Below are 14906 nucleotides of genomic sequence, written 5' to 3' on the forward strand. Positions count from 1 at the left end.
TCTCTCTCGCTCTCTCTCTTTCTCTCGCTCTAAGTATTCGCAGGTGCAGTGGATTACGGTGGGACGGATCATAATTGGCGCTTGGATTGGCGGCGGCTATAAAAACCTGCAGAGAACATGGGTTCGATGGCTCCCCGCTCTCTCTCGATTCCCCGTTTGTGCTCAGTGGATACTAGCGATCAAATGAGTGTTTGCTTCTATCGCTTTGTGGCATTATGTGAGATGCCGATGTGTTGTTGATAATTTTTAACTGGTGATTGAAGCCCAGTTTTCTGTCTCCCTGTCGGGCTTGGAGCATGCAGGGAGGTTAGGTGCCTTATTTGTTATTTTCCTTTTCTCCTGTGGTCGTTAGTAGGGAGGTATGTTTTCTGTATTTTATTTTATTTGATTTCTAGGGAAGTTTAATCTAATTTAGTTAGCTTGGTTTATTGTCATTTATTTTGGCTAAACCTCTCCTGATGTTATTTTTGCTCCTTATTTCTGTAAATAAATCATATTTTCTTGTTAATTATCAGTGGTTGTGTTTTTGGTATATATTTTGGGGAGTGAGAGCGCGGGGGCACCAGGGATTATATTTTTAATCCCTGTTATTTTGTTACTTTTGGTTAAATCTCTTTTTGATTAAGGATTTTTTATTTAATTCGTAACAATATAAATATATATATATATATATATATATATATATATATATATATATATATATATATATATATATATATATATATATATATATATATATATATATACATACATAAATAAAGAGGGTAAACTAATGCATCAGCTCCTTTGAGTTGCAGTGAACATTTCTTATAGTAGATTGTAATAATGAAACCACTGGTGCATCAAAGGGCTCAGCAGTTTTTATCAAGAGTCAGAAACACCAGCACACTCCATTCGTATAACGATTTTAATGTGTCTTTGCATTGCAGTGCTCATCCACCCTGACCTCCAGACTCTGTGGAAATCCTGCAGTGTTTCTTCTACACTCTCTCGTCCCTCCAGGAAGCGACAGGCAAAGAAGGAGAGTGAGCTGATGGAGAGGGAGAAAGAAAGAGGAGTGGAGAGAAGTCGGGAGTCTAGCAGAGAGGTGAAGAAGTTGCTTATCTGATCATGTCAGAGCCAGAGCATTGATTTATTGAGCTCAAGGAGTTCAAGGTTAAAATCAGTCATGCACATTTTATTAGCATGTACACTATTGGCATTTATAGGATTAGTTTGCTCCAAAATGTGATTCTCATTATTGTTTAATTGTGATAAATGATAATGTGCTTATCCACACCAGCACAGGTCTGGAATGATGTGAAGGCATATAAATGATGACAGGATATTATTTATTAGGGAGAAGGATCCTTTTAATGCCGATGCAAAAATGAAGTGCACTTGGAATTTTCTTCAAATCTTAAAGCATATATTTGAAACACTTTTTTTATATAAATAACATTTCAATTTTGATGAAATAATTGTGCCTTTTAGAAAGTGTGCTTGGTAATAATCTCAATTTTAAATCTATACATTTAAAACTGATATGAAATGTAATACATTGTAATGTAATACATGAATGCAAATATATTTACATACATGACATGCAATTTTCAGTAGAACTAAAATTCAAGTATGTGTCAGTTTACCAAAAAGCTTGTCAATACATACCGCAGTACACTTTAAACATTATTATATTCAATGATAAAATTTAATATTAAAATTTAGGCTTTTTATTGCAATTTACACAAATGCAAGCTTCTGTTTATGTGATGCACCCTTATATACACTCACTGGCGGCTTTATTAAATACACTTGTCCAGCTGCTTGTTAATGCAAAATTTCTAATAAGCCAATCACATGGCAGCAACTCAATGATTTAGGCAGGTAGACATGGTCAAGATGATCTTGTGCAGTTCAAACAGAGCATCGGAAGAAAGGGGATTTAAGTGACTTTGAATGTGGCATGGTAGTTGGTGCCAGACAGGCTGGTCTAGGTATTTCAGAAACTGCTGATCTACTGGGATTTTCATGCACAACCATCTCTAGGGTTGAGAATGATCTGACTGAGAATGATCTGAAAAAAAGAAAATATCCAGTCAGCAACAGTTCTGTGGGCGCAAATGCTTTGTTGATGCCTGAGAAAAATGGCCAGACTGGTTCGAGCTGATAAATGGCAACAGTAACTCAGATAACCACTTGTTACAACAGAGGTATACAGAAGCACATGTCTGAACGCACAACATATCGAACCTTGAGGCAGATTGGTTACAGTAGTGGAAGACCACACCGGGTGTTACTCCTGTCAGCTAAGAACAGGAAACTAAGGCTACAATTCGCACAGGCTCACCATAATTGGACAATAGAAGATTGGAGAAACATCGCCTGGTCTGATGAGTCTCGATTTCTGCTGCAACATTCAGATGGTAGGGTCAGAATTTTGCATCAACATTATGAAAGCATGGATCCATCCTGCCTTGTATCAACGGTTTAGGCTGGTACTGGTGGTGTAATGGTGTGGGGGATATTTTTCTGGCACACTTTGGGCCCATTAGACTAACTGAGCATCATGTCAACACCACAGGCTACCTGAGTATTGTTACACCTTGTCCATCCCTTTATGACCACAGAGTACCCATCTTCTGATGGCTACTTCCAGCATTATAACGCACCATGTTATAAAGCGGGAACACTGTACCCAAATGGCCCCCACAATCACCAGATTCCAATCCAATTGAGCATGTTTGGGATGTGGTGGAACAAGAGATTTGCATCATGGATGTGCAGCCGACAAATCTGCAGCAACTGCGTTATGCTATCATGTCAACATGGACCAGAATCTCTGAGGAGTATTTACAGTACTTGTTGAATCTATGCCACGAAGGATTAAGGCAGTTCTGACGACAAAAGAGGGTCCAACACTGTACTGGTAATGGTAATAAAGTGTCCAGTGAGTGTATGTGTTTATATGTGAATTAAACCTAATAAACTTTTTTTGTGTGTGTTTTATGAATGTTTAGGTGATCAGGGAATCTGAGGCTGCTCTGGTTCTGTCTGAGAGCTCAGGTGACAGATAAAATGTTATTTATTTATTTTTTTATTTTTTTTTATTTATTCATTCATTCATTCATTGTTAGGACTGGGTTTATGGGATTAGACTTGAGATTATATCATTTTTATACTACATTTTTTCATGATTTTAAAGCAAAACTTTGCAAAAACAAGCAAAAATATATATACATTGATAAATGCAAAAAAATCCTCTGAAAAAAAATAAATGAAAAAATATCAACTAAGTAGAAAAAGCTATTTTGCTTTGCGCTTCACAAATTTATCTTCACTCATGATGGACTCATTCTGAAACAGAACAAAAAATAAAGTGTCCAACTTCATTCATTCATTCGCTTTCTTTTAAGCTTAGTCCCTTAATCAGGGGTCACAATAGCAGAATGAAACACCAGCTTATCCAGCATATATTTTACGCAACGGATGCCCTTCCAGCTAAAACCCAACACTGGGAAACACCCACACACTCTTGCATTCACACATACACTATGGCAAATTATACCCCATGTCTGTGGACTTGTGGGGGAAACCGGAGCACCCGTAGGAAACCCAAGCAAACATGGGGAGACTCCACACAGAAATGCCAACTGATCCAGCCGGGGCTCAAACCAGTATATGTATATGCTTTATATACAGTATATATATATATATATATATATATATATATATATATATATATATATATATATATATATATATATATATATATATATATATATATACATATATATATGCTTTGAGGCGATTGTGCAACCCACTGCGCCACCGTGACGCCCAGGGTCACACATTAAAATAGGATTTCATTTGTGAATGTATTTACTAAATAAAGCTAATAATGAGCAACGCTTGTACAGCATTTATTAATGTACAACATTTATTAATATACATACTTCAACATTTACCCATAGATTATTAACATTCAAATGTATGCTTGCTAACATTCGTTAATGCACCATGAGTTAACATGAACTAACAATGAACAACTTTATTTTCATGAACTAATGTTAACTAACATAAAAAAATACTATAATAAATGTATTGTTCATTGTTTGTTCATGTTAGTAAATTCATTATTTAACATTAAATAATCCAACCTTATTGTAAAGTGTCCCAACTAAATAATGTATAATGTAATCTTGTTAATATACATGTTTATCAAATTGTTATCTGCATATTATTAAATCAAAGTATTGGTAATTTATCAAAAACTGTTGAATGATACCCATCCCTAATTATTATTGTTATATGTATAAGACATGCAAGGTCAGATTTACTCAACATGCCAAATCAGTTGGAGATCACAATGTTATAAATGCGCAGATTGCAGTGGGAGATCGACTGACAGTCTGTGTGATCCACTGGCAATGTGCAAATTAAAGAACAGCACAGCAGCTCATTTCCATAATCACCAACACTATCTACTAGGAGCAGCGTGTATGAAAAATAATGGAGCTCACTAATAAGTACCTTCAGATAATCTTCTTCTGGCATTCAAAATCATTGAACACCAAAGGAGAAATTGTGTCCTTTCTACCACACTTTCTCTGTTCACCGCTGTTCGTCTTCCACTATTTGTAGCTTGTTAATTGCAAAATGTGTTATGACATGTTTGTGTATAGTGTTAAATAATGATTCAAATACAGTGAACCAACAACCACAAACCATAGTGAATGACTTTGCGGGATTCATTCAAATACTCTACTCCCTTAAATGGTGCTTGTAAACAAATGCTAATGCAAAAAGGTAAGCCAAAAACTTAACCGTCTATGTCTTTGTATTGCTAGTTTTTCATTGCACATTTTTAATAAACCCTGACAGCAGTTTTTTAATGCTAAAAGAAGGTTGCGCTGATGCAAGCTGTTTGTAAATCTGGCTCAAAAAGTGTCCAAGTACTTTTTTTACTTCTTTGCTCAAAATGTCAATCAAATTAAACCATGTGTGTGTTTGTCCAGCTGCTTCAGACGTGCCTCTGGATGTGTCTAAAGGAGACAGGTCTCCGAGTGACCTCATCACTCCCAACAGCAGATGGTAAGAAATATCAAAAAGGAAAAATCCCAAAAAAAAAAAAAAAAAGAAAAGAAAATTAGAGGCATTTACAAAACACTGAATGTCAGAGCATGTGTTATATTCTGGACTGCAGTTGTACGACATACAGAATTATTAGCCCTATAATTTTCCCCAATTTCTGTTTAAAAGACAGATAACACATTTCTTAACATAATAGCTTTAATAACTAATTTCCAATAGTTCTTTATCTTTGTCATGATGACAGTACATAATATGTACTAGACATTAGTAACTCTGGTAATTTATTAATCTAATCATCCGATTAGTGAATTTTACGTTACTAATGCAGGACCAGCTGTTGTCAATCATATGCATGTGATCCTCTCGAAATTAGTTTAGAAACAAACTTCACTTAGTACAAACAAATTCAAACAATAATTGCTTTAGCGCTAATAAATGTGTCTGTGCTATTTGGGTAATGGCAACATTATTTGTTGGTGCAGTTTTAATGAAATAGCCATGTTAGTAAAGGCTTTTAAAACATTTGTTTCACTTTTTTCGAGAGCCATGAATTTTAACTTTACTGTTTATCATTTGGGAAACATTTGAAAAAGAAAAAAAAAGTAACAGTACCTAACAGTAGTAAGTAGCTAATTATTTTGACTTTAACTGTACAGTTTTACTTCACATTGTAACAAAACAGGCTCTCCAGGATTTCATGATCATGAAATGTAGCACAAACTCAAACATAGGTCGCAAAACACTGTGAGCTCAAAGGTTTTTTCAATTGTCACAGATTTTCTGCATATTTTGGGCAATCAAAAGAATCTTCAAATACCCACTGCACCTTCTGCATAGTTTTACTTTCAAAAACAAAGCCTTTTGGATGCAAATATATGCTCTTCATCCAGTATGTGATCCACAATATCTTAACACGCATTCAAATCCTGTTTGAACTAGTCCACATGAGTTGTATCAATCACTATACTTTAATATTGTACATATGCATCTGCCGTCACAGGTGTAGCCTTCTCTCTCTCTTTGACACACTAGCACAATCTGCATTATTTCCAACGTTGTCAAATAGCGACCAATTAACATAGACATAGGCTTTAATGGTAAACAATGTTACTTTGCAGGGAAACAATAAAAAAAATGCCTTAATATGTGTGATTTTTAATACCATTTTAGTTGCACAAATCTGATTTTTTAGCGAAATCCCAGAAGGACTGACAAAAATACTGTTGGTGAAATTTAGTCTCGAATCCTGTGAAATAAATGTTGTGTATGTACTGTAGGTCTCCGATTGAAGAGGCTCCTGTTTCTATGGAGGTTATATTAGAAGAGCACGTTGATCTGCCCCTGGGAGAGGCGGAGCTTGAGATGAGTGACATCATCACCGAGGACTTATTCAGGTGAATTGAGGCCAAGCAGATGTAAAAGCATATCAGAGATCTACAAAACAGGTTGTGCATGCCTAAGGGGCAGGGATTTCACTATTAACTTTCTCCAACTTAAAGTGTGTTTATTAAATGCTGTTTCTTACTTGTAGTTCAATATGTCTTAAATAAAATGTAAGCTTCAGGCTAGTGTTGGGTTTAGTGGTATTTGTATATTCTGAAACCAAAACACCACAATTTTGCCACACACTGTAAAAATAATACATGTCATGTTAAAGAGATGGTTTACCCAAAAATAAAAATTCTCTCATTTTCTCTCCCTCCACTTATTCTAAACTTATTTAGTGTTTTTTTTTCTTTTGTTCTGTTGAAGGCACTATTATGACATCTTGTTGCCAACATTCTTCAAAAGAAATTCAGACATGTTTGGAACAACTCAAGTGAGAGTGAACTTTCATTTTTGTATGAACTGTTCATTTAATCGTCAATCAGAGTACCGTCATACCTGGTGTCCAAGCAGGCACTGCGCAACATGTTTTCCACTGGCAATGTATTCTGCTTTAGGAGTGTAGATAGTGTGGGATGGGATCAGATGAGAGTCTACAGCACAGGTGTCAAACTCGTGGAGGGCCGCAGCTTTGCACAATTTAGTTCCAGCCCTAATTAAACACACCTGATCAAACTAATTGAGTCCTTCAGGCTTATTTGAAACTTACAGGTAAGCGTGTTGGAGCAGAGTTGGAACTAAACTGTGCAGGCCTGCAGCCCTCCTGGAATTGAGTTTGACATTCCTGGTCTACAGGACAGGAGTGTACCATAGTGTATTTGCCTGGAGAAACCACAGCTGGCAGTGTTGAAAAGTGCATGTCTATTTGTTAGAATGTTGGAAACCGTTTGGAAAGCCATTGCCTTTCACTTCATTTTCACTTTCACTTTCATGTTTTATGTTATGGATGTCAATGTCTGCTGGTTTTCAACTCATTTTGGTTTAACAGAAAAGGATGGTTTGGAACCACCTGAAGATGTCTAAAAAATTTGTATATTTTTATTATTTTTTGGTGAACTATCCCTTTGAGTCATTATACGTGATCCTTTGATAAGTTGATTTACATTTGTACAAAATGAAAATGACATGCACGACAGTGGAAGCATCCAGAAAAAAACAAGTGATTCATGTGTCCATAATAAAACTACATCAACATATTACAATCATTGACTTTTTACACAAATGTATTACTTACTATTACCAAAATTACATTTCTTAAGTGTTTAAGATTAAAAAGTCATAAATACACATGTAGATGGTACAAACTCCATGGATAATGCAACAGATTCATTGATAGTGTAAAAACTATTTACATCAACCCGTTTTTTATTAGTCTAAACTAATATTTCTTTACAAACTATCATATCACATAATGGACTGCTTAAAGGGATAGTTCACACAAATCTGAAAATTCTATCATCATTTACTGACCCTTCACTTGTCACAAACCTGTTGAATCTGTTGAACACAAAAGGAGACATTTTGAAGAGAGCTGGAAACCTGTTACCTTTGACTTCCATAGTATTTTATTTTGCAAATGTATTCATACATAATTAGTGGTATAGGTTTCCAGCTTTCTTCAAAATGCCTTCTTTTAAATTTAGCAGAAAAAAGAAACTGATAAAGGATTGAAACCAATCAAGGGAGAGTAAATAACCAATACATTTTCATTTTTGGATAAATTATGCCTTTAACTGCACGGCTTTAGTGCTCTATGAATGCCATGCAGTTTGAAGATCTCTTTCTCTTTAAGGACCTTTGAGGGCTGAACATATCTTTGTGTCCATGTATTGTCAGGTCATCGTCAATCTTTCTTTCTGTCTTACAGACTGATCACTGGCTTCATCGAGTGCCGTGGTAAGGTCGGCTTTCACTCACTGCTGCCCCCAGAGGCTGACCGCAGCACTGTAGCTCATCTGTTCTACCAGATACTGGGTAAGATATGAAGACACTGGGCAGGTCTTTAGGGATCTAGATTAGTTTCAGTAACAATTCACGCAAAAAAACAGAATGTACACACATGCATGAAACTAAGTTCATGTGCACAAATATATATATATATATATATATATATATATATATATATATATATATATATACACACACAAAAACAATTCAGATGCACAAAAATAAAAATACATATTCATAAAATGTTTTTCACTAACACAAAACACCATTTACAAATATATAAATATTTTAAAAGTTTAAATTTGTGCAAAACATCTTTCATCTTTCATCTTTTTAGCTCTCTGCGCGCTCTTCACTGACCCGCTGCTTGTGTGTGCCGTATAAAAGCACTAATCTGTTAACATGGACATGGAAAAAACACGCTCTGCTCGCGTGTGCGGTATAAAAGCGGCATAATGATAGTGGGGATTTCCACGATAAACAGACACATGAAGCAGGCTAGCCATGGCAGAAAGGATGATAGTCAGTCTTTAACATCCTTTTTGTTACGATCCATTCTCAATAAACAAACAATGCTATTTACATGCTTTGTCCTTGTTGCATCATTCAGTAAGATAAATTTAAAGTAATTTCTGTAGTTCAAATACCTCAGAATTGTAGTTAAGAACTTCTGTTATAACGGGTCAGGTTTAAATTGGGCTAGGGCTCATAATTACATTTAATGTGTTGGACTGGGTCGGACACTGACTTAAGATGTTAAAAAAAAAGTATCGTTTTGTGTTTAATCACAGTAATCCTCATTTTTTATGTAATAAACAAGTTTTAACAGTGTGATAACAACCTCATTTACATAATTTTTTATCTCATTTTTGAATAATCGTGATTATGATTTTTACCATAATTAAGTAGCCCTAGTTCACATCTTTTGCATGCTCAAGTTTTTCCTGTTATTTAATTGGAGATTGAAAAAAAGGGAGTGACTAGATACAGCACTCTCAGCACTCTATGATTGGTTAAACAGTAAGTTCTCATCTGATTGGCTAAAAGGTACACGCGTGATCTGTGTGAGAGGAATGCGTTGCCTGGAAAGTAAAAAAAATTGTGTGAATTACTATTGAGACTAATCTAGATCCATAGGTGTTTGCTTTGCTACTGTCTTGAGGTATGTATGTGATGTGATCCTTAATCTGTTTGTTTTACAGAGCTGCTCTGTGATCTAAAGTTAAGTGCCCATCAGACTGAAGCGTTTGGAGTCATCACCTTTACCACAGAGCGCTAAACACACACAGCCAACTGCAAAAATAGATTCCCCCAAGCAAGTTCACCCTGTTGGATTGTTTATGTGTACGCTTTATGCTGAAACATATGAAGTCAGTTCAGAGGTCAGTTTAAATGCAGTTTGTTGTCTTTTGTTCTACCTAACAGAAATACACTCATACATAATATTTTCAAATTATGAATAATTGTTATTTTATATTTTATTGTAGATGATTTTGCAGATGAAGTTTTAGCATTAACGAGTTTATATTACAATAATTTTAAAGATGTTTTGACCTTTTATGAAGTTTAATGTTCTTTTTTATTCTATGTATACATGTTTATAAATATGAACTTGTTTAACATTTTTATCTATTTAATTACTTAATACATGTTTGTCATGGTCTTTTAAATACATTTTTTAGCTGTTCTTAAGTTATGAAGAAAATATGTTGAACTTTTCTCAATAAAAATTGCTATTAAAATTTTATTGCATCAATATAATTACTGTTTGTGTGCATATTCTGTTTTCTTTTTTATTGCAAGTCAATGGTCTCATGATTCTGAGATTAGAATTAAACATACAAACAAATCCAATTGAATGCCTGTGTTTCCTGGTAATGCACAAAGGTTTTATCAAGCGGAACAATCAATCTGTGCAAGAAATTGAATATTATTTACAATATTATTAGCTTTAATTACACAGCCATCTGGAATTCTTAATTCTGATTGGTCAGTCGCAACATTCCAATGTATATTATTTCGAGATAATTGCTGAATAACACAGACTTATTTATGTTCTTCAAATCAGCAACTTGACTGAATAATACAAAGGTTAGTGTATGTTCCAATCAGCCATTTTAATTTCTGTCAGCTTCACCCCTAATTAAAGAATAACTTATTCTGACTCAGAACAATGTTTTGTGATTAAATTGTACATTTTGTGGGAAGTAGCTGAAAAGCAGCATAAAGTACAAGCAGAAATAAGTCTTATGGGATGTTCACACCAGAAGCGGCATGCGTGAATAAATCGCCCTATTCACATGTAGATAGACGTGTAAACATTTTGAGTTAACTCACTTCATTCGCAGGTCATTTTCGCTTCATTTGCTTGTCAAATTCACTTCACAATATTCCCTTCAAAATGCTGATTCCCGTCATGGGCATGAAAAACATAGTAGATTTGTTCTGCACCATGTCTGAGTACACTAGATCCTTTCTGAAGTACACCCAGCTCTGCAACATTATACCTTCCAATGTTGGTGCCATTATGTGAATAAATAATATGTAGATTAGTGTATGCTCCATTCAGCCATTTTGTTTTCTGTCAGCTTTGCCTTTAATTAAAGGTTTAATAAACTATTATGACTCAGAACAATATTTAGTCAAATTTGTTACATTTAGTCGCACGTATCCATCAAATAAACAGAATAGAGTACATCCAGGCTGTTGATTTCGCAGAATAAAGTTCTTCAGTCTTATACAACAGCCAATGTCTCTAAACTATGAACTGCCTGGATGTGCTTTATCCTTTACTCATTACATGGCTGTCTGGAAAACTTAATTCTGATTAGTCAGTCACTCACAACATTCCAAGGTATGTTATTCCAAAATAACAATCGCTAAATAACACAGGTTCATCCAGAAACTTCGAATCACCTTGACTGTCAGTGAGTATGTTTACATGGACACCAATAATATCTTGAATTTAATACGCTTAAGTCAATACTCTGATTAAGAGTCTACCATATAAACAGCAATTTATGATTAATCCTATTAAGGTCATAATCAAACTAAACAAATGGAATTAAGATGTGGAGTATGTCGATTTTAGTCGCATTATTGAAGTGCAGTACAGACATGTAAACACCTTAACCAAATTATTATCGTAGTGTATGATTTATACGCACACGGCTGTTTGACACTAATCTTTGCACTTAACAATTCAGTGAAAGACCACAGACAACTGCAAAGCGAAATGCAGAGTTTTTTTTCATGTGTATCTCCTTGACAGTCACGCTATGGATTTGACTGTTTGGTACTGTCTTGTTCTAGCCAGCTTAGATTCAGCTTTGAATTTTTGACAGTTTGGTGTCATCGTGTGACTGATTAATGCACTATCAACTCTTTTAATTTCTGTTAACTTAGTTTAAGTAAATAATTAGTAAAATATCATGGCTTAGAAAAATGTTTTTTGTAGCATTTGTTTGTATTGCAGCAAGTGGCCTTGTAATAAGAAGGATAAAGTACATCCAGGATGGTTGTTTTTGCAAAATAAAGCCCTTCAGTCCTATTGACATCTTTCTGCAATGCGGAGGTGTGCTCATTTTTGTTACTGTTTTAAAACCTATTTAGTTGCCTATGGGAGGAATGACTATGGATAATAAACAGCAGAAAACGATCAGACTACTTGCTCTACAAACAAATGTGTTCTTGACTATACATAAAGAATAGAATAACATAAGAAAATATCAGTTTACAACATGAATAAGCAGAACAAGCTGCTTTTAACATCTAAATATCAACGGATATGTATAAGAATAAGGTAAATACAATCATCCTTCACTTTGTGTCAGGCTGCCAATAAGTCTGGGTTTATTCTGAGATAACAACCTCCTAGATGTACTTTATCCATAATTTAACATACACTGATCCATTGATTACCCTTTACTATGCTGTAAATGATATTCAGTTTCTTGCACTGACCAATCGTTCCCCTTCGAAAGACCTCAGTATCGTCAGGAACTTATATAATCTTTAATGTTCTACTGCTGAGAAAAGTCACCAATATCTTTAATGGCTTGAGGGTCAGTAAAATAACTGTATATTATCAAGTGTGAGGAAATTTAAATTCAAATACCCCTATCAGTTCACAGAGGGCAGTGTTGGACCAGTGTCAGTGAGCCATCCCAGCAGAAATCCCTTTGTTGTGCCTTGTTGACAGTGACTGCACAGGTCATGATCTCATGCCTGCCTGACCTCACACTGTTAATCTAGAGCCGTCAAGCAGATTTCACAAATGTAACACCACCTAGCAACACCGACAGACCAGCTGGGCACAATAAAAGCCCATGCCAACCCCTGTAATGTGCTGATTACAAAATTCAAAGAATGATGTTTGCAGAACAGACATATAAGGGTAAGCAATAGTTAGCATACAGATGAAGAGTCACGGTAAAACTATGAACGGCTTCACACCGTCCTCAGACAACCACTATCCCACCCCATAGCACAGATGCTGGACATTTCAGATGCTCTGTGAGGAATTAGTCAATATCTAGCCTGCTGATCATCGAGCAAAGCTGGATCCGATGTTTACCTGTCACGTTTGGCTACATACTGAAATTAAAAATCTGATACAGTATGTAGTTTGCTTAAAGAGATGTAGCATAGTCAATGATTGGACGGACAATGACATTTTAAGGCAGTATTTACTATTTTAGCACAGCATACTGGAATGTTGCGTATCCTGATCAGCTTACTGGAAACAATCGGACAGAAGTTCAGAGGCCGCGCTAAAGGAGCAGGGGAACGTAGAGATCCAGCGTAACTGTCACACAGGCCACACGACTGTAAACACCCCGAGTTACGAGGTGACATGTTTTCTGACGGCATTCAAATGTGGCACTTTGCTGCAAGTGCACAGTAAATCGATCAGTTCAAGTAATCACCTGTCAGAAAGCAAAACAGCATGCTTAGAAAATAGTGATGTCAGGATCATCGAGGTAAATTGTTTTCCTAACAGAGAAGCCAATCAATGGAAAAGCCACTACTGACCTTTTTCAAAACAGTTATTCAATATTTAATACCTGTTTAATTTTAATAAATTGTGTTAAAAATATTACATTCATTTAATATCTATTCATATTTAGAGGAAGGTTTGTCTTACTGTTTGATAAGTTCGCTGTTTGATCGTATGCTAGTTTCACACCAAATTAAAATGTAAAGACAGTATGTAATTTTCATCACTAGAGAGCGCACATTCAAAACCAACTAAGGCATACTTTGATGACGCCATGACTGAGTGAAAAATCATGGGATTTAATTTTATATTAAGTGAAATGCTTTAGTTTTACAGTTTGATTAGCTCGCTGTTTAATCATATGCTAGTTTCACACCAAACTAAAATGTAAAGATAGTATATAATTTGCCACTAAAGAGCTCGTATTCAAAACAAACAAGGCTGTACTGGGTTGCAGCAGGTAGGCCATGCTGTGTGTAAAACATATGCTGGATAAGTTGGGGGTCCACTCAGCTGTGGTGACCCCTGATGAACAAAGGGAGTAAGACTAAGAAAAATGAATTAATCTTTAAGTATTCGAACAAGTAGACTACACACAAAGTCAATGCAAATACACTAATAGAAACCAATTGAATGATGGAAAATGTGCATGACAGCTTCAATTATCATTAAATAATTAAGTCTTATTTGCATCTGTACTACAAGTACTTTTTATGTAATCCACTAAAACATAATTCATGTACTTCTCAGAATTAATATAGCAGTTAGTATAATTTATATTCATGTAGCATGTAAGTATAACGAACAGAAAAGGTTTAGTAAATGTGGCCTATACTTGTTCACCGACATAATTAAAAAGTATCATTACATATTCCAAGTATACTTGGAGGTAGTTGTTTTTACTGTTTTTATTGAGTAGTCTATTCATTTTTTTCCACATAAATTACATGCTCCCTTGTTTTCAGAGATGAGGCTTAAGGCTAGTTTTAAGCTAAATTGCATATTTGAGCTGTTTAAACTGAAATATCTTGAGTGACAGATCTTAAAATACTTAAGTGTTATTGATTTGTCTAAATGTGCACACAGGAATGTGTTTCAATAGTTTTTTTTATTGTGAAAAACAAATGTTACTGTAGGTATTAATGCAGCTAGACTAATTGTCACTGCAGACCTACTTCAAACGTCTTCATGTTTAGTTCACTTTAACTAATCTCATTTTGGAAAAACTACATTTGTACTAAGTATATTCATTCATTCATTTTCTTGTCGGCTTAGTCCCTTTATAAATCTGAGGTTGCCACAGTGGAATGAATCGCCGACTAATCCAGCACATTTTTACGCAGCGGATGCCCTTCCAGCCGCAACCCATCTCTGAGAAACTTCCACAAGCACTCATTCACACACACTCATAAACTACGGACAATTTACCCTACCCAATTCACCTGTACCGCATGTCTTTGGACTGTGGGGGAAACCGGAGCACCCGGAGGAAACCCACGCG

The 14906-nt window shown here is 35.3% G+C and overlaps 1 protein-coding gene across 2 annotated transcripts in view; it reads left to right on the forward strand.

Annotated features, from left to right (window-relative positions):
- The window catches only part of rec8b (REC8 meiotic recombination protein b), a 45329-nt gene extending 35176 nt beyond the window's left edge, over positions 1-10153 (forward strand). Inside the window, exons 13-18 of one of the 2 annotated variants that reach the window (XM_068217116.2) lie at positions 930-1087; positions 3000-3045; positions 4998-5073; positions 6351-6467; positions 8327-8433; positions 9609-10153. In XM_068217116.2, coding sequence (XP_068073217.1) covers positions 930-1087; positions 3000-3045; positions 4998-5073; positions 6351-6467; positions 8327-8433; positions 9609-9685 — 581 coding nt within the window. In that variant the 3' untranslated portion in view covers positions 9686-10153. 2 annotated transcript variants of the gene reach the window in all.
- The last annotated feature ends 4753 nt before the right edge of the window (positions 10154-14906 follow it).

The sequence above is a fragment of the Danio rerio genome, chromosome 24, assembly GCF_049306965.1.
Source record: "Danio rerio strain Tuebingen ecotype United States chromosome 24, GRCz12tu, whole genome shotgun sequence".
NCBI classification, from domain to species: Eukaryota; Metazoa; Chordata; class Actinopteri; order Cypriniformes; family Danionidae; genus Danio; species Danio rerio.